Below are 26,742 nucleotides of genomic sequence, written 5' to 3'. Positions count from 1 at the left end.
AGGTGCCGTTCCCTCTGTGAAGGCACGAGAGAATTGCTGCAGCTCATGACTTTGTGTAACTATGTGTAATGTGTCCGTTGATGCTCAGTGCCTTCAGTGACAAATCCCGGGGCAAACATACCTCGTTTACTGTAAGGAGGAGTTGGGTTCAGGCGGTCTGATCACGGGGGATCAGCATCGCACCGTGGGCATCTCTCCCAGTGGCGCTCGCTGAATTCAGCCTTTTAGAAAAGCCCTTAACATTTGGTGTTTCACTAAAAGCCTTTTTTTCGTTCATGTGGTAGATTTGTGTTGAGACTGCATAGACGAAACACGGAGCTTTGCTTTCGTGTTCTTGCTCTGTCCGTGGGATCCCGGGATCGAGGCCCCGACCGCCCCTCCCGGGTGAGGGCGCGGCGGGCGGAGCCGCACCGCCCGCGCTGGTCCCAGGCCGCGGCCTGCCTTGGCCGCCCCCGGCGGCCGCCACCTGCCTGCGCGGCGGCCCCGCTTGCTGCCCGCGCCCATAGGCCGAAGGAGCGCCCGCCCCCGGCGGGCTGTGGCGGGCGCGGCCGCTCGGCCGCCCTCATTCCGCGCTCCGTGCCGGGCCGCACCGGGCGATGCCGTGCGGGCAGCTCGACAGCGGGGCCGCCCCGGCGCGGTACGTGCTGGGGGTGGACGTGGGTAGCACGGTGGTGAAGTGCCACGTCTACGACCGGGCGGCCGCCGTCAGGGGCTCCAGCTGCAGGGAGGTGAGTGCGGCCGGGTTGTAGGGCGCGCCCCCGGTCCGGAGCCCGGCCGAGCGGCGGGAGCAGCCGGGGGCGGCACCTGCCTCGGGAGCCGGGCGGGGCCGAACGTGCTCGGTCTGCCGCGAGCGGTTCCGGGGGGCCGCGGTCGGGGCTCGGCGTGGCAGGCGTTCGCAGGCGCTCACCCAGCTGGGCTGGTCACGGTGCGCGGGCGTCCCCTGACAGGAGCGTCTTCCCCTCCCGAGGGGTGAAAGGGACCCAACAGCCCCCGACCCGCGCGGGACCGCCGTGGCACTCACTCGTTGCTTCGGTACTCACTCTCTTCCACCTTTCCCGGTTACCTTCGCTTCGGTCGCTTACCGACTAATCCCTCTCTGAACAAAAACACGTTTGTTAGTAGGGCATAGGTGAGATTTGCTTAGGACTTGTGTTTACTCGCGTCCCATCTTGTAACAGCGCCGTGTGAAAAAGAGCCAATTTTGGAACATTAATCTCAGGCTGCTTTTGGTTTGTACGACTCGAGATTTTAGGATCAGGGCAATCTCCACAATTAACTTTTTTTACTGTTAAGTATTGCAATGAAAAGCTTGCAGCGAGGAGAATTGTTAGAAATATGATGGATTTTGGAGATGGAAGGGGCTGCTCTCAGTGGAGCTGACCCTCTCTGTCGCTGGAATCTCGTCTAACAGGTGATTCCTCTCCTGCTGTGCTGCCACTGAGAAACTGAGAGGCATCAACGTCTGAGTTCAGCAGTGCAGCAGAAACAGCTTTCTGACACACCTGCTTTTCTGTTTTCAGCTCTGAAAGGGGTTTTACAGGCTCCATTATTCCAAGGGGTTTGGACTTCTGTATTTCAAGGGGTTTGAGCAGAGGAGGTCTTCGAGAGATCACACACCCATGTTTAACAATGTTTTAAAAGTTACACTGTTGTTTCTTCTCTTGCAGGAGATTCACAAAATGAAGAAAAAATCATATTAACCCAAATGTATTTGCTGGTTTCTGTGAACTAGGGATCATAATAATGCTATTTGTGTTTCCTGAACAGGTGGAATCACTTTATCCTCATCCTGGATGGGTTGAACTAGATCCTGAACTGCTATGGAGTCAATTTATTGGTGTAATCAAAGAGGCTGTACAAGGTAAGGGCTTAAACTTCAAGAAATTATTTATTTATCAAAATAAGTAAAATTAGTTACTTGGATAATAAAACTATTTTTAGGTAGTACTGAAAATTGTCACTGGGCACAGGTCTGCAACATGCTTTAAGGCCTATTCAATCATTATGTAAGATAGCACACTTCAATTATCTTTCTTCTTTCACTGGGACCAGAGTAGAAGCAGAAGCAATGTGAATACTGATTTACGCATCAGTGCCAGCACTTTGTTGCTCCAGCTTTTTGTATATGCATCCTTCCCCAGTGTCTGTTTCTCCAGATGCCTCTGTGCAGGAACAGAGAGTAGGCTTGTTCCCCTTCCAGTGCCCCATTGTTCCACCACCACTTTGTATGTGCAAGCGTGAGTGTGAGAGAATGAATTCAGGATGCTGCAGAGCTGTGTTCACTCAATTGCAACCTGATATTCCTGCTTTTCCCATTCAAACTACGAGCAGTTCTTACTGTCCTATTCCTGTATTACTGTTCTTTTCTATTTGTACTTTAGCATAAAAATTCCTGGTACTCAGTGCACTGAATACATACAACTCCCTTTTCCGCCAGACCTCTGATGGTTTTTTTTTCCCCCCCCCTTTTCTGGATGCTGCTCTAACCTAGCTCTTAACTCTCTACAACTCTCATAGCTGTCACATTAATCCAGCTCCAGTGTTCTGCCATCCATCCTGGATCACGTTCTGTGCCATGTTGATGCTGTGAACCTGTCAGCTGGACCACAGCTCACCTGCCCACAGTGCTCCAGCCTCCTTTTCCTGTGTGTGTACATCGCACTCTTACATTCAATTCATTCAGTTGCTCCTATTCAGCCCTCTTGCTTGGTCTCCAGGTATTGCTCTGCCTTCAAACATGGCTCATGGCAAAACTGCTCATCCTTTCCTTCGGAAGGCTGCCTAAGGGAACAGGGAAAGTAAACATCACCAGGTGTAAGCTGAAGGTGATTATTTTGGGCTCTTGGTTTGTTTTGTCCACAGCCACAACTGTTTGGTCACAAGAACAGCAATGCCACCTCAATCCTCAAAGACCTTACTGTCTTCCTTCATTTCTATTCTGTGGGACAAATCAGGAAGCGAGATTTTTCATCTAGTTTTAAAAGGGGAAGATTTCCTTGTGGCCAAGCTGCACACATTGTCAGCAAGTCATTTTTAAGTGGGTATGTGAGCATAACTCACAGTGCTGTCAAAAGAAGTAGTGCCACCCTCCTTTTTAGAGAGTCGTTTCTAGTCTAGGGCAGCTTCCTGAGTGGAATCGCTGTCCGGTTGTTTATGCCAGCAGAGCTGCACCGATGCTTGTGCTGACGCAAGAGAGGGTGTGGTACCAGGGGCAGGAATGACTGGAAACAGAAGGAACATAGTGACACTTGGGTTTGCAGGGCTTGCGGAGCTAAACATATGATTCCATGCATGTGTGGATGAGCTGCTGTAGTTCAGTACTACCTGAAGGTGGAAACTTCTGGTGCCAACTCTCTTACTGTAGCACTCCATCCAAAAGACAGCTTAACTGAAAAATATCCATGTTTGTCTTTAGGTTTGCTTTTGTCTGTAATGGAAGTTAGCTCCACTTATGTATATGTCTGGAGAGTATGATAGCTGACACAGGGAAAGTGGTGGGACCGTGCAGGTTGTGGAGATGGGAAGGAGTAACACGTGCCAGTAGTCCTTAGTGAGCTGTGGAAGTACTTGCATAGCTTTGCCTGAAAAATAGATAGTGCTATTCTCAGGCCACCCACTCCCAGGTCCTCCTCCTGTACACTCCCACTACCAGCAGCACTTGTGCAGGCAGGTGGAGCAGGTTACCTTGTGAAAGCACTGGTTTAATTTTCAGCTGATTGAGGAATTGATAGCACTGCTGGTGGGAATGCAAGGACCCAGTGTAAGGGGAGGTGCACAAGCACATGTAGAGTTGGGCAGCACAGGATGTGCCCTTCCTCTGTGAAACCCTTTCTGTAGTTGTCACTGAGAGGGTGCTGGGTGTAGAGTCTGCAGGACATGTTCACACAAATGAGCAACTTTGCACATGAAAGTTAACATGAGAACACATATGAGCAAGGCATACTTAACCTGTGATTGGTTGAAATAGCTGGATTGAGAGCCCTTCAGAGTAACAGTACTTAGGACAGGGTAGGTAGTCTGTCATTTGAGTGGAAACTTTTAATGTATATTTTCTTCACGTAATTTTGCTTCTATAAGTATGGCTGGAGGCACTTAGTAAGCTGGCCAGAGTTGCTTTGAAAACAGTTGTGGATATATTTAATTATTTACAGTTATATTAGAAAAAATGTTCTGTAACGGTTATTTGAAGGTAAGGTTTAATAGCAAAATTGGTGTATACCCAAATGTACATTTTTGTACTTCTGACTTTAAAGTATATTTTGTTGCATTGAGTCCTACCTGGTTTAAGCAAATTTGTTCTTAGGAATTTTGAAACATTGCTTAAGAAATATTTAAGGTGAGACATGTCATTATCAAGGTGATGTAAAAAGACGTGGCATATTCCCATTAATCTATTTACTGCCTGCAGGATCAATCTAGTTTTGTTTCTTTATAGAAATTCTTCTGTAAAGGTAATTTTGTTGGTGCTTTCATTCACATTCATCTATGTGAAATACACATTTTAATTGATTATGTGGGCATATGTAATCTGCCTGCCTGTCTCTGGGATTGCTCATGTAAAGTATCGACAGGCCTTTCAGAGGGTGGAAAGGGTCAGTGTGCCACAACTGCTTTTGGAAAATTCATAGGTTTGTTCATCTGCTTTGGAATCAGTTGTCTGACTCAGAGCTCTCTAACATTTCACTGTTCTAAACACTTAGCTGGACAATTTGTAGACATTTATATTCTCATAAACTGTTATTTTCCCAAGTATTCCATAGGTTTTGTAGTTGTATTGAAGCAGTTGTATTTTTGTTTGCTTCTCCAAATAAATGCTTTTTTTTGTGATTGTCATTTATTTTCGGTTTTTAGCTGCAGGACTCCACATGAGGCAAATTGCTGGTCTTGGTATCTCCACACAGAGAGGAACTTTCATTACATGGCACAAGTATGTATGTCATGTGTTCTTTAAAATGAATTTGTATTCATTTGTATTCAGAGACTGGATGGAAGCAGGCTGTAGAAATGTTGAACTCAAAAGTAAAAAATGTCAAGTCACTCATGTTCTCTTGTGTTGGCACAGCAACACCTTAGAGCAGTTCAGAACTATTTGTGAGTGTGTGGTCTTTTTGTTCTTTGTACGTTGGAAGAGATGAATACATATGTATTTTTAAATTCTGCTGAAAAGTCTGACACTTCAAATGTCTGTGTGCTGATTTACTAATTCCTCAGAACCACCAGGAGGATATGCAGTTATTATAGGAAATGACCTAGTGTATATTGTCCTGATTGGAAGTAGTGAATGATGTTGAATGTTTTGGGCAGTCTGTGTTCTCTAGCTTTAAACGTTCAAATACTGTTTTTCAGGAGGACAGGGAAACCCTTTCATAATTTCATAAGTTGGCAAGACTTAAGAAGTGCTGAACTTGTGAATTCCTGGAATAAGTCCCTTCTGCTGAAGGTAAAACTGTGCTAATCTAGATACTGCTTGGATATATTAGAGCTGTTTAACTTTATGACAAGTAAGGGCAATATATGGAATACTTCAAGTGTCCTGTTCACATGGTGATGTGATGTGCTGTGTCCTAAAAACATTTAACTGAGCGATATTAGCATGGAAGATAGTTCAAAGAAAAAGGTGCAGTACTGGTAGCCTAAAGTAATTATTATGGGAAGAGATACTGGTAGGTCTCACGCTCATTTCGTTACTTTTTAGTCTGTTAAATAAAAATGTTGCATGTTAACACTGCTACAACATAGATTTTGGATGTAGGTAGGTCTGTGTTAGAAGTGGATTGGGCTTTTTGTTTCTTGGCTTGTTTTTTCATGAACCCTTTGCTCAGATTATCTATAGGAGGTACATTTTATGCTGCTTCTGGTTTGTGCTTCATGCTTTTAGAAGAGAAAGATTTGCTGTAAGTGCAAAAACAAAAGTTACTTTTCCTCTAAGTGGAAACTAACCAATACAGTCACAATAGAAATTAAATTCTTGGGTTTCTTTTGTGAAAACTCAATTAATGATTAAATTTTGGTAAATCTACTAAATCATGACTGAGCCTGTCAGCTTCAGGAGAATTTCCACTGGAATAAATGGTATGTAATGCTGTCAGCCACATCATGCATTGTGCTCCTAGAGGTGACCAGTGTTGGAAGTGCAGAGCAGTGTCTGTCAGTGCTCCAGCAGAACTTGCTAAAGCAGCCTTGCTTAGAGCAGCTGCTCTTTAATGTGGTGTGTTGCAGGAAGGCTGTCTGTTGATATGAAGATCCTTGCATAATCGGAATCTTATGTCAGCCGCTTTCATCTGTGTTGTCATCCTTTAAAGATAATTGATCAGTAACCTTTAAAGGGCAAGATTAAAAATTAAGTAACTGTTTTCTTTTGAAACAGGTAATCCATGTTATTTTTACAGTGCTTCATTTCTTGACTGGGAATGATCGATATTTGGCACCCAGTTTTCTTACTTTTTCAACACATCAAACTTCTATGAAGTTGTCATGGGTTTTTAAAAACATACATGAGGTAAGCTGTAAAGGGAAAAACAATAGGTTTCTTAAGTCATAATAGTGGCTTGTGACTTGGGAGTGTTCAGGGCCAGGCTGGATGGGGCTCTGAGTGACCTGGTTTAGTGGAAGGTGTCCCTGCTTGTGGCAGTGGAGTTGTAACTCTTTAAGATCCCTTTCAGTCCAGGCCATTCTATGCTTCTGTGACTACTGGCTGTAATTGCTTCAGTTTTGTCTTGCTTGTTCTTCTCAGAAGGACCAGAAAGAATTTTATCTGTGTTAATGTTCAAAGCCTATCTAACTAAGTGGTGACTTATATTTATACAACATTTTTCTCTCATTCTGGAAATGTGTAGTAGTAAAAAGCTTTCTTCATACATAAGCAACGTAATAAAATCATCTTATTTCACTTGATACATTTATACAATTAGTGACTGTACTTTGTTTTAAAGCTTTTTGCACTCTAGTTTTGCATGACAATTTTATTTATTTTCAATGGGCCTTCTTATCTTTCCACTCTGCATTAATTCTAGTGTCCTGCAGTTTCACAAATAATACCATACTGTACAGTTCATTTTGCATTTTTGTGAATTGGAAAATGCATGCAGAATAAGTTGTGCTGGATTAATCTAGAGCACTAACGAGCCCTGAGCTGTTTGTTGCTATATTCATTGCTCTAATACTCACCATGCAGGACCTTGTTTTCTTTATCCACCACTCTTTCACCACTGTTATAATTGTGACTGTAAGTTTCTTTTCATAAGGCTATGATGCCCCTACAGTAGAAGACTAATTACTTTTCTTTCCTAAGTAACAGCTGTAAGAAAGTGTTCTTATTTTTTGTTAGGAGAATGAACTTGTAGGATAATATTAGTTACATAGCCAACTTGGCCTTTTTAGAAGAAAAGTTTACAATCAGGGACTTTTTTTCTGAGGACATTCTTATTAACCATGAAGAAAATTATAAAAGGAATCAGTAAGTATGCTTCTCTTATTGTACCCAGTTGTAAATACTTTTTTTTTTGCATGTATATTTTTTTCCCAGGCTGAAGAAGCTGCCAAAAAAAACAACTGCTGCTTTGGAACAGTTGACACATGGTTACTGTATAGATTGACTAAAGGTGAACATTTCAGTTCCTCTTAAATATCAATAAAACACACCGAAATCTAAGAAATTATGTTCGTGACTTGTCATTTATATATCCTAGAATTCAGATGCTTTTTTGGAATTTGTGCTTTTGTATGTTCAACAAAAATTGTGATGTATTTACTGTTACAAAAAGAACTTCTGAATTCATTATTCTTTGGGCCTACCTGGAAGGGAAACATTTATTCAGTGTAATCAGCTTTCTGAGAGTATAAGATTTAAAGAGGACTAACAGAGCTAATTAGTGTTGATTGACAAAAAGTACCTGTGAAACAAAAGAACAAAGAATTGTTATAAATGTGGAAGAATTATAAATTTCTATCCTGAGGATTAATGTCTGAGGAGTCAGATTATGATTGAGAGTGATGCAGTTGGTGTGGTACTGTTGGCTGTTCTAGACAGGTGCATGAGGGGAAATAAGGTCATGAATGTGTGCATGTTATAGTGAGCAGCAGGTAGAGTCTCTGTGCTCATTGTATCATTGTGATTTTGCTCATACACACACTTGGTTTATATTTCATGAGGGCCAATGAGATGTTTAGAGAAAACTCTTAAGCATTTGGATGTCTAAAAATCTTACTTGGTTCTGTTTCTTTTCATGGTAGGTTCTGTGTATGCTACAGATTACTCAAATGCCAGTTCTACAGGCATTTTTGAGCCCTTTATGGTATGTGCTGTTCCCAGAAAATGCTGTTGCTATTTATTGTGCTTCTCAGAGGGTTGCTGATGTTTTTGCTTTTTCCCGTTTCATTTCAGAAATGTTGGAATCCCACTTTGTGTAATCTGCTTTCTATTCCAATGTCTATTTATCCACCAGTGAAAGACACAAGGTAACTATGAAGGCATTATTAAAATAATACAATAACTGTTAAATTAATTGCTAAATTAATTATGATAATAAATACTAAATACTCAGCACAAGCCAAATAATACACAGGTACACAAAAAAAATTTATGTACTGTTATACTGTATATAAAAGTCTATGAAGTCCAAAACTTTTTTACTGTATTTCTTAAAGTGATAGTTCTAATGTTTGCTTTAAGATAAGTCAGTAGTATTACCTTTTATGTGTGATCCAGACCCAGGCTGTATGTACCTAGACTTCATTTTAACAAAAAGATCATTTTAATGTTGTGATTTTTTTAAGCTTCAACTTTGGATCAACTGACTCTGAAATATTTGGGGTACCTATTCCAATAATGGCAGTGGTGAGTGAGAATATTTTCTTAAATCTATGTGTTTATACTCTCTTTATCTAGCTTTGATTTAGTACTTGCTTGTTTCATAAGTATTCTCTATTCATTCTTTGTGACTTAACTACAGTAGAATTGATTGTTGAATTTTTCTTCAAAAACCCAGTTTACAACCTTAGAGGGAAGGAGGAGAAAATAACAAGATGGGATTTCTAGAGGTTGAGGTTCATTAAGGTTGTGTGACCAAATGATTAAGTACTGAATGTAGGACTCTTAAGCTCTGGTAATGTGGATGTCTAGCTTAAAATCAGTTGTTCTGTATAAACTTATGCAAGAGTCCATTCTGGCTTGACTTCAGTAAGACTGAACAACTGTAAGAGTGTTTGTTAATAGATCCACTTGTGGTACCTTTTATCTCTTTCTTATTTTTCACTAAAAATAAGTGGCAAATAACATGTTCTTTTCTCAGTCGTTAGAATTTGGATAAGAAAACTCAAAGTGCTGACTTAGAGCGAAATCTGCTTGAATTCAGCTAAATGAAAAAACTGTCCCCTAGCTAGTACGAATTTCTCTCTCTCTAAAGATCTGTGGACTAAATCTAGTAAATCTACTGTTTGACCAAGGCAAAAACATAAGTAAATACATTTAATAACCATCATAATTGTGGAAAAATGGAGCATGGAATAATTTGGTACAGGAGGGGTATCAAGGAAAAAGAAAGGCAAGACTCATGACTTCAACTTTCTATTTGGAGAAAGTGGAATTCAGGCCAAGCTCCTCCGTTCTGCTCCCTGGGATTGCAAATGCCCCATTTATCCTTGTTAAATATTAAATCACAAAATACTTCCTTTGTTTCCGTAATATTTTTCAGTGTTGCAAGCAGTACTACAGACATTCACGTTATGTCCAAACCTGGTGTAATTTGATGCCAGTGATAAGTCTGACTGTTGTAATGGCCTGCAGATACTTAAGAAATTGTATATGAGTCCTCTCTGAATGCTCAGTTCCTGAGTGGTTACTTGTATTCAGAACTCTGAACTGTTTACAATGATACTTGCAAACCCAACAGAATTGCAGGTTGGTAGTCAATAGCTAACTTGTCCTATTGTTCTTGTTGGATTGACAGGTAGCTGATCAGCAGTCAGCTATGTTTGGAGAATGCTGCTTTCACCCAGGAGATGTTAAGCTGACAATGGGAACAGGTGGTTTCTGGAATGTGAATACTGGAGAGCATCTCTTTGCATCACGGAGAAGTAAGACAGTGAAGTTTTGGTTTTAGAGGATTTTATTCTTTCAGCTGTTCCTTGATAGCTGTTAATGCTGAAGGTACACAAAGGAATAAAACAGGGCTGTGCTTTTCCTTCTGTCTATACATGTAGAAAAACACCTTGGGAGTTCTTCAGAAGAGAAAACTGTGGAAAATTTTAATTACCAATGTAAATTTTGGTTATCCTAAAGTAAGCTTCTCAGGAAGAGAACTTAAGTAGCATTAAGTAGCATCATTAGTAATTATATCTGCTCCCTGCATCCCTCCTGTTTTGTTTTTTCCTTCACCTGTTCTTCATAGCAGTACAGGAATGGAGAAAAAAGGGATTGGTCCTCTGGCTCATCCCATCAAAATGTTGCAGTGGATCACTGCAAGTTCCTCCCCTTGAGCCCTTGCACATTGAAGAACCTGCAATGAAACAATGCAGGATTAGAAGTTATTAGGTTTTTTTTAAATACTAGAAATGTGTTTCCCAATGTGTTTGTAGTGTTTAAAACTTTGTCATTCTGGACATCTGTGGTCTGTCAAGCTTGTTAATTTGTTAGAGTTAGCTATTTGTCAAGAGAACAGCACTGACGATGATACTGAAGTAAGTTTGCCTACACAGTCTCTCTCTGTCTGTCGTATTTTTAAAGAGTTACTAATTTCAGGAGTCTAATGCTTAAAATGGGGTAGGGCTGGGAACGAGGACAGCAGTGTGCTAAGGAGAATTTTACTAGCTCAAGTCTTGAACGACCTTGGCAAATATAAGAGATGTGTCAGAACTGAATAGCATAGACATTGAATTCCCTAAGAATGCAAATGCTTTTTTATGCTAATAAATCATGTCATTATGATGATATTTTTTCTTATGAAATCATACATATGTAGTCTGTTAAAATGTAATAGCAAAAACGTGCTGTAAGGTTTTTCAATTTAGCTACAGTGTTCTGATAGGAGTTAAAATCTTCTAAGGCAGTGCTGTGAAACTTCTACTGCTTTAGGCTGTTACTTATGTTAAAATTATTTTCCTTATGTTCTTTGGCTGTCGTGGGGTATGGTTAGTGTGGCAAGTTAAGTACCTGGTTTTCTCAGTGCCCTGGGCATGAAATGTAGTGTGTTCAATCTTTAAAGTTGACATATGTATTTAAGACTGCAAGATGAATCCCTACAGCATCCTTGTGCAAGATGTTCATTAGCTGCTGTTCTAGTTTCTGGTCTACATTTAGCTCCTACATATAACAGTTCAAAAAAAAGAAATAAAGTAGTTCCTTCAATAGCAGCACTTCTCACAATTCAATGATGGAATCATGTTGAATAGATTTAAAAGCTGCCTCTGGTAGTCTGAGGGTTCTTAGTACCTCTGGTCAAGTGTCATGTGGATCCATTCCATAGAGTTATGTTACACTACTGGAGACTCTAGTGTGAGCATCTTCAGGAAGGCCACATGATGGATGGATGTCTTTGTCTCTAATTAGCTGCTCTTCTTTAGGATCTTTGGCTCAATTAATTTTTTGGACCTTTTTATTTGTGGCTGTTTCTTTGGTAAAAAATAAAGATTTCAAGGGACACCTGCACTGATGATCTGGAGTTATATATATTACATTCCCCTTTCAAGAGACAAAGACACAGGCTTTCTTCAGTGCTGCTGATTGTTTTGTACTGTAAGCCAGAGTGCCTCCAGCACTAACACAAGTTTCTGCAATTGCACTGGTACTACCACGCAACTCATTTCGACACAAGCAAGCAAACTGGAGATGATTCTGTGAGAAACATACATATCAGCAAAGTCACTTTGAGAAAGCAGAGAGAACCCCTAGATCCTTCTGATGTTTTTCTGGTCCTTGTAAAGGTAAACTGGGACTCATTTACCTATGTTGCACTACCCATGATCTCTGAATCCTGAGCAGGGTTCCATGAAGTCTGGGTGCGTTCTTCACTCCAGCAGTTATTGTGCTTGGCTGGTGGTGTTGTTGCAGTGACCACTACTTGGGTTCTTATCTAGTGACCTGAAAAGCCATTTGCAGGTGAAACTTGTTTTCTTTTTTGCTTTCTATGTGAGGAAGCATTGCATATTAAAAAGGGAATTAAAAATTACATCACTTTCATCCTCTTCTGTGCCTAAGATCTGTGCTCTAAGTTTGTGTTGCTTTTTTTATGTGTATATGTCTGTTTCAGTTTTGTGTTTCCCATCTGAAAGTCAAGCCTTCAGGTTCTGTGTTTTGGGGAAAAACACTCTTACTTTATAGAAACCCTTGGGGAAAGTTGGATGGACTTAAAACAAACAGAAAAACACTGAAAAAATTTTAGGTACGCACAATCTCTTATATAAAAAATAAAAGCAGGCACAGATAGCTCTTCAAAGGTGTCTTTTTTTGTAATTTGATTGCTGTTCTTTTAGGTTAACTTTGGTCTAACAACCTGTTCCTCAATTCTCTTGTAATCCCATCATTAAAGTTTTAAAAACACAGTTAACCTCTATCAGTGACTTTTTTTAGCTTAAATTCTACACAGGAATTGAATAAAGTTTATTTATTTTTTAGGTGGATTTATTGTGGGGAATTCTTGTATATGTTTTTCTGGAAACATTTCATTTAACTGAGTGTTTTGTTTCATGGAAAATAATTAAGGTCTATATCCACTGATTGGTTGGAAGATTGGGGAAGAAGTTGTTTACTTAACTGAAGGTTCTATATCGGACATTGGCACTGCCATAAAATGGGCTCAGGATATAGGTAAGTTCTTTAATTTTATAGAGGGTGAAATATGCAACTGCTTAAGAAGCTGTTTTATGGGTTCATAGTTATGTTACTGGATTTGATGTTATTCAAAATTGAAGAAACTAGTCTACACGCTTTGGACAGCAGAAATGCACAGTCTTGTTGGTGCTCTGCTGAGTGTGTTTGCTGCAGGGAGTTTGGTTTGCACAATCATCTCCTTTTAAGTCTCTGCCTCAGACCCTCCTGCCTAGCTAGGCTTTTATTTTCCTAAAACATTTTACTCCTCACTTGCTTTCTCTTGAGTGTGACAAACCTCCTGATTCCACAAGGACTTGCTGTAATGCTTTTGAGAAGTCTTGAACTATACATCTCAGAACTAATAACAGGTTTGATTTATACAAAAATAACATGAAGAACTTTTCAAGCAACAGTATGTTGCTTCACATGAAAGTAATGTGCCTTTTGGCTGTTGTTATTATTTTATAATGAAAGGTTTTGCATTCCAGTGTAATGACAGACTAAGAAAATACTACCTCTATAGTAGTTGATGTTCAAACCCACTGGTTGTTCATAGGACAACTGTTCTCAGTGTTCTAATTAGGACTTAGAAATTTTCTTGGCTTACTCAGAAATTTAGTACATTTTACTAGGATGAGAAAAAAACCAATTAGCATCTCAAACTTTGGATTGTCTGGGAAAGGTTTTCCTCATGTGTAGCTCACCACAATATAAATTCCACATTTCTTGAAGCTGTCAGCTTTAGGTGCTTAAGTACATATATGTGCTGTGGTATGTGCCCCTGAGGGTTAAGTATGACTCAGATTGGTCCTCACATCTTCATCACCCAAAATTTGACTAAGCCTAGAGAGTAGAAGCCACTAGGCTTTGGAGGAAATTACTCAGTTCAACACACAGGTCAGTGCTGCAGACTCAAGTGTCAGTGCTACATATATAAGCTTGCTACTTCAGATTCCATAATTAAAATGGAGAGTTATCCATATGGAACTTACCTATACTTAAAATGGATATCATTGGTATATGCAGAAGTATAAAGGATTTTTTGCTAGTCAGTAGTAAAATGTTCATGACTTACAGTTGCTACCACAGAAAAAGAAAGTGGGGAAAGTTTTAGAAATGGGGAAAAGGCAAGCTGCTTTAAACTCTGTAACAAGTAAGGCCTTTATTTTCTGAAAATGTTATTGCGAGAAGCAGAATTCAGAAACTTTTATCAGCTTTAGAGAATGGAAAAACTTTAGCTCTTCAGAAGGAATTGGGCCAAAACACAAGATAAGCTAATGGCCTCAATAACAGTAGTGTGAGGTTCAGCATGGATGAAGAGGAGACATAATAGTGGTAGAAGTTTGGAAATAGTAATTTCTGCAGCAAGACAGACTTAGTTTAGGGACTTCTTTTAGTGAAGTCATATAACTTCTAAGAATTTTGAAGGAGTAGTATGTGTAATTTCAACATGAAGTCAGTTTTCCTTAATTTTTGATTTTCTGTCCTGGCGTAGAGGTGCTGTATGTATAATTCAGTAACAGCAAAGACAACAAGAAGGAAAAAATGTGATTTAGGTTTATTAGTCTGAGCACAATAGAATCCATAGTTCTCCCACAAATTTATAAAGGTTACAAAGGTAAATTGAAACTCTTTATAAGTTACCAAGATGGGTTTTTCAAAGGTAAGTTGAGCTAAATTAACCTAATTTATCTTTAATAGGAGAATTCACTTTTTTAGACAAAAAAAAGCAATAGTTCTCATGTACAGGAGACCTCTAGTCTTCTGTAAAATCATGTTATGTGGCCACATAAGGACATTAGTTACAGCTGTGGAAGATGGATGTTAGTACAAGAGTTGTATGTGGGTGAAGAACAAGCTAAAGAGGAATGTCTGTAGAGTTATGAAAGGAGACAACTGGCTGGACAGAGAATAAAAGCAGTGTCTATCCAAGAGGCATTATTGTGATAAGAAGTGATTACCTTATGTGTCAAAGATCCTAAGGGTGCTGATAAAATATGGGTATTAAAGTCTTTCTCTGTAGTTGTTTGGTGGTTGGGCTGACAGTAACAACATCTTTGGGGGGAAAAATATGTTATATTTTATGAATCTAAAGTTTTAGCACTCTTAGGGTGCCTTTATCATTTTGAATTCCAATTTATGTCTATTTGGAAAGCTAATGACCTTTTACAGGATGTGAAGATTAAAGGGCTACAGCACAACAGATAGGAGAGGATCCTTTTGAGTTTATCCTTCATCTGAAGAGTTAGGGATTATTAATGTGACTGATGGACATGAAGTAGAGGAGAAGTGATTGTTTCCCTTGGAACATGTAGTGTGAAAATATTACAAAAGGAGTAGTCTGACTAGATTTTTTTCCCTTAGTGAGACAAAATGAAGAAATTGAAGGAAATAATAACATCATACAACCTATGTATTTTTACAGAACTTTTCACTAACGTAGATGAAACAGCAGAAATGGCACAGAGTATTGCTGATTCTCAAGGTGTTTGTTTCATTCCAGGTTTGCAGGTAAAATTATTATTAATAATATAGTAAAGAATATATATTAATAACCCAATTAAAACTAATTTTTAAATTTTTAAAGGTAATAATTTACCTCTTATCACAGTATTTATTCTGTACTGCTGTGGTGGTTATTGTCTGTTGCTCATCATGCTACGTGAAGACCATTGTCATATCAGAATGTTTAAATGCCGTCTCCCCCTTGAGAAAAACCCTACCAAATAGGAAAATTAGTGTAGGACAGATAAACGAAATTATTTGTTCCCAGTAACACAGGCAATGCCTGCAGAGACACAAACCAATGTCACAGCTTCTCTGCTATGAAGTGCAGAGCTTTCATCGAGACAACTGTTCTAAGCACTGTTCTAAAATAATGCATTTTATTCTGACTTGTTTCAAGGTGTAGGTTGTAATTAATCAGAATATTTTAAAGTACTTAAGTATTAGCAAGATTGCAAATCCTCGTGTTATGAAAAGCAATGATAATATTTAAGCACTTCTCCTGGGAATGATCAAACTCAGTATAATAGACTTTTCTCTTAGAATTCTTAATAACTATTTGGTTTCAGTGTATACCAGCTCATCTCTCAGTGTGTTTCTAAAAGTTTGAGTTTTTTTAAATCTTCATTTGTCTACCATGCTCAGTTTGATCATTCCCAGGACTAGTGGTTTTTTTTCTGAAGAAACTCAACATCTTTAACCTTACCTTTGTCTGAGTTCTGAATGCTAAGGAACAAAGCAAAAAAGAATTAAATTTCTTCTCCAGATAGCCCAGTTTCCTTCAGTCACTGATAACAGGCTGTCGTATACACCAATAAAAAGTATTATTGGCCTTTTCAGTATTACTTTTAAAAGTCAATTCATCTTTCTTTCAGTAGTTCAGGAGGGGGCATGAGTGAAACCTTGTTAGAGAACAGCAATAAGATCAGTAATATCAGTATGCACTGTCCTAGACACTTAGTGTACACTTTAAATGTATTTTAAAGGGAAATTATGTGGATTAGTCTTTTTAGTTCGTCTGATTTGGAAGAAGTCACTTAAGCATTTTGCTGTTGAAAGAAGCAATTTAAACTGTTCACTGAGTTAGCTAAAATAACACTATATACCTCTTACATGCTGTTTTCAATTTTCTTCTTTCACTATGCTGCCTGTAATTGTCGTAAGTTATTTTTTTTCTTACTCTTTAATTTCTTTCTCAAAAGCCTTCAAATACAATTCACTGAACTCATGGTGACATCTTTTCTCCAGGTTTCTGGGTGTGACCCATATTTATGTGCCTCTTTCATGGGCCTGAAACCTTCCACTAACAGAAACCATCTTGTTCGAGCTATGTTGGAATCTGTAGCTTTCAGGTACTGTTTACTAAATTACCTGGCTTATATTTTCTTACGTTTGCTTTTATTTAGATCAGCAGTGTTAAATGGATACATGGACTTTTGCAGTTTGTACAAAACACTACTGTTACACTGGAAAGGAGTTTTAAAGGCATTTTAGCTGCTTCCTTTTTTTTTTAACACTTTGCAAATAAACTTGTGTATATTTGTTAGTTCAGAGTTTTTGTCATTAAGTAACCATATAGAGATTCTTAAATTATGTTGTTTTCTGCATGTTCTAAAAGTGTTTTCTGTTTAAAGTTTTTCCTTGCTCTCCTGACAAGAGTTTTGTCAGAAACTGTAGTCTCTCTAGCTCTGTTTAAAGTATCCCTGAAGCTGGAAGTTTTATATTAGATTTTGTTTAAAGTTTGAAATTTTTGTGTTTTATAAAACAAAGTAACAGGCCTCTTAAACATCTTCAAAGATATGAATGGACAGCAGCTTCCAGATCTGTGAAGGCTAAAGATATCACTGCTGGTCACTGCTGATACCACATCAGTAGCTCACTGCCTTGCCAATCCCCCATATGCCTCAGATTGGAGTTGAGTATGGATTGAGCCTGGCTCACACTGCACTGTGGCCAGTTAGGGAGCACTGATGTGATTCCTTCCATGTAGTTAACAGCTTTGCTTTTGGGCATAAAGATCTCCTGCAAAAAGCCCAAAAAGGATGTCTGGAGGAGTACAGCATTCTGAATTGCTGCAACTGGTTTCTAATGCATCTTCTTTTCTGCGCTGTAATTCCTGAACTGACACATGGGTCTCTTGAAAAGGATGTTAAGGGATGTTAAGAATATCATCTCGTTCAAATACTGCTTACAAATAACTAGAAACAAGTAGAGATCCTTTGTGTTTAGATCTTCTCCCATTAAATGAAATGGTTTCAGGAAAAAGTCAAACTTAAAGCCTTCAGGTATTCCCCTTACAGAACAGCTGGATAAACTCCAATTAGCACTCTGTTGGCCTACTTTCCTCACTCTAAGCCACTTGTTACATCAACAATTCTATCCCTAGAAACCTACCAGTAACTTTCAGTGGGAAAAACGAAACAGTGACTTGCCATAGAATGGACCATGATACAGCCATATTTGTGCCTTTGTAATGAAGACAAAGACCGAAGACCAGTTTCAGTGGGCTTGGGTTTTTTATTTATGCATTCTAGAAACTTTTTAGCTATTTCAGAAGTTCTGACAGAGCTGAGGCTTTTCTTGCCTTGCATTTATTTTCTATGTAGATACTGAAAACACTTTGTGGACTATATAATGCTTAATTCAACTAAACATTTTTTTAAAGAAACAAACTGCTTTATGATATAATTGTGAAGAAGGTGCACATTCCTCTTCGAACTATTCGGTAAGTTCCCTGTAACTTTTAAATTTCATGTATGAGAGTTTGATTTTAAATAGGTGTGAGCTTTATTACGCATTTTATCGTACTGTAATAAAAGTTCTGTTGTTTAGAAGTAGATGATTTCCAAGTCAAATGTTAATGTAACTTAAGCAGCAGTAGGGTCTATGCACAGCTATTGGCACTGGTGATTGTTAGCAGGTGAGTAATGAATTGCTCTAATTATTAAAACAATAAATAAAAAGAAGGCGAATCCATGTTTTCAGGTAGCACTAGAGTGCATACAGCTATGCCTACCCCAAAGGTCATTCTATCCTTTGTCATCATTCTTTCATACTGACATTTTATGTGCTAGGTTTTTCACAGACTATTTTTTAAAAACATTGGTTAAAACTGGTTCTGTTTGTGAGGGAAAGAGGGAGAATAGTTTTACAGTTCAATTGTTAAGACATATGTTTTGCTTTAATCTTTGAAGAACCATATCAAATACAGTGCAGTAACTGTAATCCCTAGAATATGCTTTCACGACATTTGGGAAAAATTTAGCTGAATTAAACATTGCTGGAAGACTACATTTCACATTTTGGTAGAGACTTTCCTTGAGCACACCAATTGGTCAGACGCTCCAGCCCTCTGAGGCTCAGAAAGCTCTGCAACAAAGTTCCTCCCTCGGGCAGACGGGCCAGCATGGCACTGCAGTCAGGAGGAGAGGCAGGCATTCCCATCCCTCCTGTGCTTCTGCAAAGGAAGAATAGACTGGCAGGCATGCAGGCAGAAATCGGACTCTCAGCGGAAGAAAAGTGAGAGTACAAAGTGGGAGAAGGTAAAAGTTTCTCCTTTCCATCACGTATATGGAAAGACTAGGCAAAGGTGATGGAAACAGCTGGGGTTAGGGGTTTAATGAAGAGGAGAAGATGAAAAGTATCAGAACTTTGATTACTTAGGAAAGTTTTTTACACAGAAAATTTCATCCAAGATTTGAAAAGTCACAGTAAGAGTGCAAACTCTTAAAAACTCTTAAAATATGGGAAGTGTGGAAATACAGCTTAGGGAGCATTAGAATTCTGATTCCATTTACATTGCAATGTAAACTTTAAATTATATGATCATGTTCTTTTTTATTCATTGATATAAAATTGCAGTTTTGTATAGTGTCTGTATTACTTAACTAGCATCAGTAGCAATTCAGCTTGTGGATTAAATGTTAAAACATAATGGGACACACTCAGTGGGGTTCTCAGTAGGGATGTAAGCTGCTCTACCATCCTTATGTCCTCACATCTTTTGCATTTGTCAATTACTTTTGATTTTTTGTTGTTGTTTTTACTCCATAAATTAATTCATTCCTTTTTTAGCCATTGTCCTGTATTCCTTGTTCCTTCCCGGTCTCTGGGCATTGTTTTTATTAGTCCTCTAGATTTCTATTACTTCTCTTTGCTTGTCTCAACACCGTCAAGGAAAGTCCAGAGAAAGAACTCTCAGCTTTAGTCGATTGTCCTGTAACGAATGAGTTTTATTACCCAACACTTTCTATAGCAATAAACAGCAGATGTCTTCTTTGCACCACATTTGATAGAGCAACAGCTCCACACATGGCTGGTATTGGAGTACAAGAACATAATGAACCTATCTAGGACATTTTGAAGATTGCTTTTTGTTATAGTTATCTTTGTTTGCAAGAGTGATTACTTTTAAATCTCAGATGATTAAAGAACAGCATTGATAAGTTCTAGTTTTCTCCATTAGGTTGGTCTCAGATTAGGAAAACAGACAGATGGAAGCGTCATTCTGAATTTCCTCCTAAAAGAAGCAACTGTGAAGGCATTTTAGCTAACTAATACAAAGATTTGGTAGTAAAGAAAAAGGTATTTTTCCAGACCTGAGAACACCTGAAAGGGTTTATTTAGTGTAATGGTTTTGACTGTTGTCATGTTGTGGTGGTAACTATGTAAAGGTTCTGTTATAAACCCTAACATTTCAGCCAAGATCTGATGTATAGTTCTAAAAGACAGAGCTTTCAGAGCTTTTGATAGTGTCCTCTGTCCCTGTCTATCATTCCTAACCCAGTTTATAAACGTGGTTTTGGGTTGTTTTGGTTTGGTTTTGGTGGTTTGGGGTTTTTTTGGCACCTTGTTCTGGCCTCTAAATTTACCCATAAAGCGGAAATGCATTTGTGCATGAGTGACAGAAGATTTATGCATAAGCGTGAAATACCAAAAGTTGGTATTTTCTGAACATGATTTCTGAAATGTTGGCAATAAGCACTTAACGCATTTTTTTTAACTACTTCTTCCCTTCTCCCTATAGAGCTGATGGAGGTGTCAGTAATAATAGCTTTGTCATGCAGATGACATCAGATTTAATTAATAAGAAAATAGAAAAACCTGCAAATGCAGACATGTCTAGTCTTGGTGCAGCTTTTCTAGCAGGCCTTGCTTCAGGTATGTAGACATTAAAAAGGCTTTTTTTCCCCCCTTTATAATGTGTGTTGTAAATACAATAGAAAAGAGATCAGACAAAAAAAGGGCATAACTTCAAATAATTGTAAAATCCCCCCCGAAGGATAACTTTAGCCATTTTTGTGGGGATCTAAGGTAAATAGTGTTTATGTTTCTCTGTACAGTACAATTAGAAGGATGTATTACTAGAGAAGAAAGGTGAATCCTGTCTTTTCTGCCTCCTGTTCCTTGACCAAGGCACTCCCATGTCCATTCCCATTCTGGTGCTGCCTGAGTGGTGCTAGCTGGAGATGGACCATGTGGCCAGGGAGCCACCACACTCACCTGCAGCCCTGACATTCCCACTGAAGCTGTGTCCTGTGCTCTGTGAACACAGCCTTTATCCTTTGAGGCTTTCACAGGAATGGAAGTATGAAATAAATTATTGACAGGAAAAACAACTCTACTCACACAGAATTGTTTCATATTGTTAACCAGACTTAAAGCTACAAACTGTTGATGCTTTTGCTTAATGTGCACCTACAAAACATGTTTTTGTTAAAGTGCTTTGATATGTAAATAACACAGATGAAGGTAAAAATGATATGCTTGGGTAAGACTTATTCAGCAAGTAAAAGTGCAAGAAAGTTGAGACCCTTGACAGACGAGAATGATTTAATAACATAAATTAATAGGAATTTGTAGCACCAGCTGTTTCTTGCCATTTATACAAATTTTTAAGACAGTAGGGAAGCAGCTAAGTCTTGGTTTCTGTGGTCCTTCTTTGTTGAGAAGGACCTGCAACTAAAAGCACTTTGTGGATGAAACCTAAGGGAACTTCAGTGTACCAGAGCTGTTCCTTGGAAACCGTCCCAGTTAAACAGATGCACTGTTTGTCAGGATTCCAAACAAGTGGATCCTATTGGAAAGGATTTTCACAATGTTAAAAATATGCTTCCCTCTGAGAAAGTTGTTGGTAGAGTAAAGAAAGGCTGTCATGATTTCTTACTGTGTTTCTGCTTTGGATCTCTTGGAAATAGATTAAAACAACTCAAAAAGAACATATTTGCAGTTGAGCTGGAGAATGAATTTTCTGTTTATAGGATTTTGGACTGACAAAGAGCAACTAAAGAAGCTAAGGCGAATAGAAGCAGTGTTTGAGCCCCAAAAGGATTCAGAGGAATACAAACCTGCTATGGATGCATGGCTACAAGCAATGAAACACTCACCACACTGGTAGAAATTAGCATTTTAATTTTAGAAGAATTAAGACAGTTTAATTCATATTTTGTAACATCTTGACATTAACAGGACAGTAAAAACCATAACTGAAATTTGTGATGGTGTATTATAAGTTGCGTGGTATTTCAGTTACCCCCCTGCTGCTGGATTACTTACCATACTGTAATGACCCTTCCCATCGTCCCTGTGGCAGCTGTGGTCCAGCTGCAGCATTTGTGTCCCTTCAGTGACCTCCTTTGGGTGGCCCAGCTGCTCAACTCCTACCATGTACTGCACATGGGCTGTTTTAACTGTGATGGGTTTTCTACTGAGCAACTCGCCTCCCTTCGGATCTTTAAAATCTTCGGTATGTTAATCATCAAGGAAGGGTAAAAGGCACATTTACTCCCCTAGGCATTGCTGGGAAACAAAATGATTGTTGGGGCTGGGTTGTGATGAACTCAATTGTGTACAAAGACATTTTCTTGGTAGTAGTAGCCTGTTACCACCTTTTGGTTGATGCTGAGTGCTGTGATCACATTTTTTGTGCACTAGATTTAGATGAAATACAAAAGTAAGTAGGTTTTCAACACTACATTTAAAAAATCCAGGATTTTTGTAGCTGATACTTTGTAGCTAGCTTGTAGCTCAATTTTTAAAAATTTTATAAAGACCAAATGCAATCTTATCTGGTGTGGCCAGCACAGATACATTAAAACTAGTTCCAGGTATGCTATCTAACTTGTAAAAATCTGTACTATTAGTATTTTCAAGGCCATTCTTAAATCCTATTATTATTAGCTAAAAGTGAGTAAAAAGTCTATTTTTGAAGCCATCAATTACTTTTGTATTTTTTAAGCAAATAAATTATAATTAGAGAAATGTGTAGTTAATTATTCTTATATATTTGCTTATTACTAATATTAAATTACTGTACTTTTCTAAGGATTATGTGTAAATCAGCTTCCAAAATGTAAAATGATTAAACATTTTAATTTCAGAATAATATTAAGTTCAAGCTGTGGGTGATTTGTATTCCACAAACATTGGAGATAAGAAATGTTTATAGATTTAACATCATTCAAAGAGGGCTGAAGAACTATAATTCACTTTTTCTTGTGCTGAAACACAGAAGGTCAAATCATACACCATTTCCTTCAATCATGTACCCTGAGTTTGAGCATCTATTCTAGCTGTGTTCAGACTCCATCTCATTTACTTGTCAGCCTTATCTTAATGTGCCGTTTTTCTTGTTCTTCTGGTACATTCTGTCCTTCAACCTGTGCTACATCTTGGCAATTTTTTTTTGGGGTATCTTTCCAATTCTCCTGAACCTTCTTTAATGTGAATCCTTAAATGAAGTGCAGAAGCAAGTCTGTCTGCTGATTTCTAGTAATGTGCCAGGCTGTAGTGCCAAGATTCCAATATAAAGTCCCTCGACGAGATTTCCTCCACTCCTCCTCCTGCTGTAAGGTAAGGTCCTGCAGTTACAGGATATGTTAAACAATTGCTTTAACGCCTGTATTCAGCTTGTGATTTTTCTCTGTCATCACAAAGTCACTGCTAAAGAAAATGCTCATTAGCAAGAAGGTTCTCTCTCCGAGGCTGGGCAGAAAGGCTTTCAGTCCGGCACTCTGGACAGAAGTTTGTGCCTCAGTCACTGGTATTCTACAATTTGTTCTCACTGAGGGATTTTAGTTTCATCAACATCTGCCTGGGTATAATGTCCACCTCTTCCCCTTTTGTTGAAGGCTTCTTGACTTAGGTGCACTTGATAGCCTGGAGGTTTTTGCTGGGCTGAGCAGGCAGTGTTGCACTGCTCCCAGACAGAGCCTCTGACAGGACTTAAACCTGATTCTGTTCAAATCACTCTGCTGAAGGTAACTCAGCACCATGTGCCTGATACTGCACCTTTTTGTGGTGGTGGTTTTCACCCTGGCAATGACACACCTAGAGAGACAGAAGATACCCAAGACATTATATAGTCCTCTTGCTCTAGGTAAGTGTCCTAGAGGACACATTCTGGATAACCATTTTATCACTGTCACTGTTTAATTTGAAGCAGGAATTTAACATGTTCTCTTTTCACTAGCCTCAAATCTACAGGAGAGAAACTTCACTACAAATTAAGGATGTGAAAAGGCCTTGGTATATTTACCAGCTGGACCTTTCAAATGGCCTGCAGAGTTGTGAGTTCTGTTGTGGACAGGTTCAAAGCAGGGAGTAAGTCTCTGAAACAAACAGGGGTGTCTGAAAGTCTCCCAGGATGGAGTAACTTTGGTGATCGGAGCATTTGCTACAGCTTATGACATGAAGTTGCCTGAAGACTGAACAGACTAATAGACATGTTGAAGAAATTTGGTTACTGATCAAAGCCTCTTTTGCATATCTTTTACAAGAAAAATTGATTTTATCTTCCCAGGAAATCTTTAATGTGTTAATATCTAAAAGTGGTACCTGTTAATTGATAATGGATTTGAAATAAGCTTTAAATACACTTTTACAGGTGGTGTGCTGTCTCAGTTTTTGCTACACAGAAGGGCATTAAGACCATTTTAGAACCTCACTCATACAAACTTTTATTTAAAATATGACAGCTTTTACTGCTGCCCTTTTTTACTTGTATTTAATTTGTCTCAAGGTTGTTTTCATCAGTTTGGAAAGTATATGCAATTTTACATTTTCTATCAGCTGAGTTTGATAGTAAAGGTAAAAATACAAAATTACAAATATTAACTAGTTTGTCGTTTTGTCATTTTAAGATACTCAGTTGAGACTGAATATTTTACTTGGGACTGGACAGTAATGCAGCTCATCAGGCATGTGAAGATTTGCAGTTCAGTTGAGATGTGTTAATGATCTCTGGGCATTCTGCCTTCACAGATACACACAGTGCTGATAATAGGTAATGTCATATCAGTTTGGCAGTTGTATCACTCATAACGTACAGTCCTATTAAATATGTGAGGACTATGTGGCATGAAAAATAATGTCTCATAATAATCCCTCTATTGTTAGAGGGATCTTGCTACTATTGGATTAATTGTTGGATATCAAGAGAAAGGGCAGATTAAACAGTTGTCAGATAGTTGAAAATATTGAGCAGCTGTATAAATTGTTACATAGCTAAAAAAATGAAGTCAGCTATGTTTAAAATCTTAACTGAAATGAACTTGACCAATACTTTTGAGTACTGTTTTCTTTCCTGCTCTAATATAACAGCTAGTTTTACATAAAATTAATTCAGTTGCTCTCATCTGTTTTTAACAAGAGCATTTAGACTTACCTTCCTGTCAGGAGAAAGTAAAAAAAGCAAAATATTGAGTTGCTGTTTCAGCCTGCTACCTTCTATTGGCATAACCTCTGTAGCAAGATCCTTCAACCAGTCCCACTATTTCCAGTGTCAGGGCACAGCACAAGAGGCTCACCAGTTGAAGGTAAGCCTTGTGGAAAGAGGTAAGAACCATTTCCTGCCGGTAAGTGGGGTTGTATTACTGGTCTGAACCAAAAAGTACAAAATTGTGAGCCCCTCTTGAAACAAAGGGTGACAGTCCTGCAGAAGAGTCGGGTAATACGGCAGTGCTGTTACTCAGAAGTTGGGCAGTATGTTAGTTTAAGGCTTTATGGGTAGTCAGGGCAAGTTCAGCAGGAGAAGAGGGGTGGTGGTGGAGGGGGAGCCTGTTTTGGGTTAGTGTTTGTGCAGGTTATCACAGCAAGGGCAGGAAAGCGGTAAAACTAGCAAATACTGAAAAGTGAGGTATTGTGAAAGGGGAAAGAGGAGGGATCTGACTAGCCAGGGAGAGCAAGGTGGAGTTCTAAGGCTGGGACAGCAGACGGGTTCTGGAGGGAGACATGAGAGCTTCCTGCAGGGCAGGCGTTACTGGAAGTAGCTGCTAAACCCACACCTTAGCATGTCTAAAAAACCCAGTTCTGTTTTTCAATGCAGCCCTCATGGGATAAAATTTGGGATTTGTGAAAGTTCTGGAAGATTATGTATTGGTTTAGAATGTTACATCAATAGAGTACTTAACACTCATGCAAATTGGTCATTATTTCACCACCTTCCAACTCAATAGTGTGTGTATAAATATATGTATATATACGTATATATATAGTTAGTCTGCAATTTGCTATTGAAACAAATGCAAACTACAGCAGTGACCTTTCTTCTGTTTCTCTCCTTGGTGGTTAAAATGGCTATTTTTCATGTTCATAATCAGTTCCAGTACCTGACTTCAGCTCAGCAGTGTTTCTTGCAAAAAAGTAAATAAACCAATGAACCAAAAAGAGATATATGAAGCCCAAGTGTCTTTATTGAGGCTGGGTTCACGTATTTGTTTAGCTGTGGTGACTAATAGTGTATGTATGATCTGCAGAGATCTAAAGCACATAAATAGTTTGTGTCCCCATAAACCTTGTTTTGCTCAGTGGCATTAAGCTGAGCTTGTGTTAGAGAAATGTGAAAAACGGGTAACTGCACTCTTTGGATGCGTGCCTGGCTGCACTCGAGAAAGACTTAACAAATGTTGCATCGTTGCTTTGAATGGAACTAGTGCCAAATTTATTTTTTTTGCTCCCGGGAGTGCTTTCTATTTATATAGTCTCTGTAAGAATACATAACCCTGCTTTGTGGAAACAGTTTTTTAAAGCGGTAAGGAAATGCTGAAAGCAAACACTTCTTAGGGCTTTTCTAAGGCGCCGAGCTGGGCCTGGGTTTGTGGCGGCTGCGGGGAGGGGACCGGGTCTGGCAGGGCCGGGACGGAGGTGCGAGGGCGCGGTCGCTGCTCCCCGGCCGCGCCGCCGCTTTGTTGGCCCGGGAGCTTTTGTTCGCAGGGGGCACGCGGAGCTGGGCCCGGGCACGGTGCAGAGGCGGCCCTGGCCTCGTTCTGCCGCCGGCTCCTGCTCCGGGGCCGGACGTTCGGCAGCGCCCGCGGCGCCGAGCCCGCGGCGGGACTGAACTTTGCATCCCGAGACGCAGCCCCGCCAGCGCCTCGCAGATAAGTGGCACGGCCAGCGGCCGCAGCCAGCGTGGCGCCGTGCGCTTTGTGTAAATA

General features: G+C 39.3%; 1 protein-coding gene across 1 annotated transcript; it reads left to right on the top strand.

Annotated features, from left to right (window-relative positions):
• Positions 1–533: 533 nt before the first annotated feature.
• GK5 (glycerol kinase 5) lies at positions 534–25,963 on the top strand. The gene is made up of 16 exons (XM_069024770.1): positions 534–728; positions 1,768–1,861; positions 4,852–4,927; positions 5,347–5,440; positions 6,368–6,499; positions 7,526–7,601; positions 8,233–8,294; positions 8,384–8,457; positions 8,776–8,836; positions 9,948–10,074; positions 12,698–12,802; positions 15,231–15,316; positions 16,559–16,662; positions 17,976–18,035; positions 20,337–20,470; positions 21,571–25,963. The coding sequence occupies exons 1-16, from the start codon at positions 597–599 to the stop codon at positions 21,705–21,707; spliced, it is 1,554 nt and encodes a 517-aa protein (XP_068880871.1). The 5' UTR covers positions 534–596; the 3' UTR covers positions 21,708–25,963.
• The last annotated feature ends 779 nt before the right edge of the window (positions 25,964–26,742 follow it).

This window comes from Aphelocoma coerulescens, chromosome 9 (genome assembly GCF_041296385.1).
Source record: "Aphelocoma coerulescens isolate FSJ_1873_10779 chromosome 9, UR_Acoe_1.0, whole genome shotgun sequence".
NCBI lineage: Eukaryota > Metazoa > Chordata > Aves > Passeriformes > Corvidae > Aphelocoma > Aphelocoma coerulescens.
The sequence above is the reverse complement of the archived record's forward strand: the minus strand, read 5'-3'. Positions and strand labels throughout refer to the sequence as shown.

Excerpts from the sequence above, each read along its gene's own strand:
- GK5 (XM_069024770.1), top strand. The coding sequence starts at position 597 with ATGCCGTGCGGGCAGCTCGACAGCGGGGCCGCCCCGGCGCGGTACGTG. Across the intron at positions 10,075-12,697 it reads TCTCTTTGCATCACGGAGAA|GTCTATATCCACTGATTGGT; the intron begins GTAAGACAGTGA and ends AAAATAATTAAG. Across the intron at positions 20,471-21,570 it reads TCTAGCAGGCCTTGCTTCAG|GATTTTGGACTGACAAAGAG; the intron begins GTATGTAGACAT and ends TTCTGTTTATAG.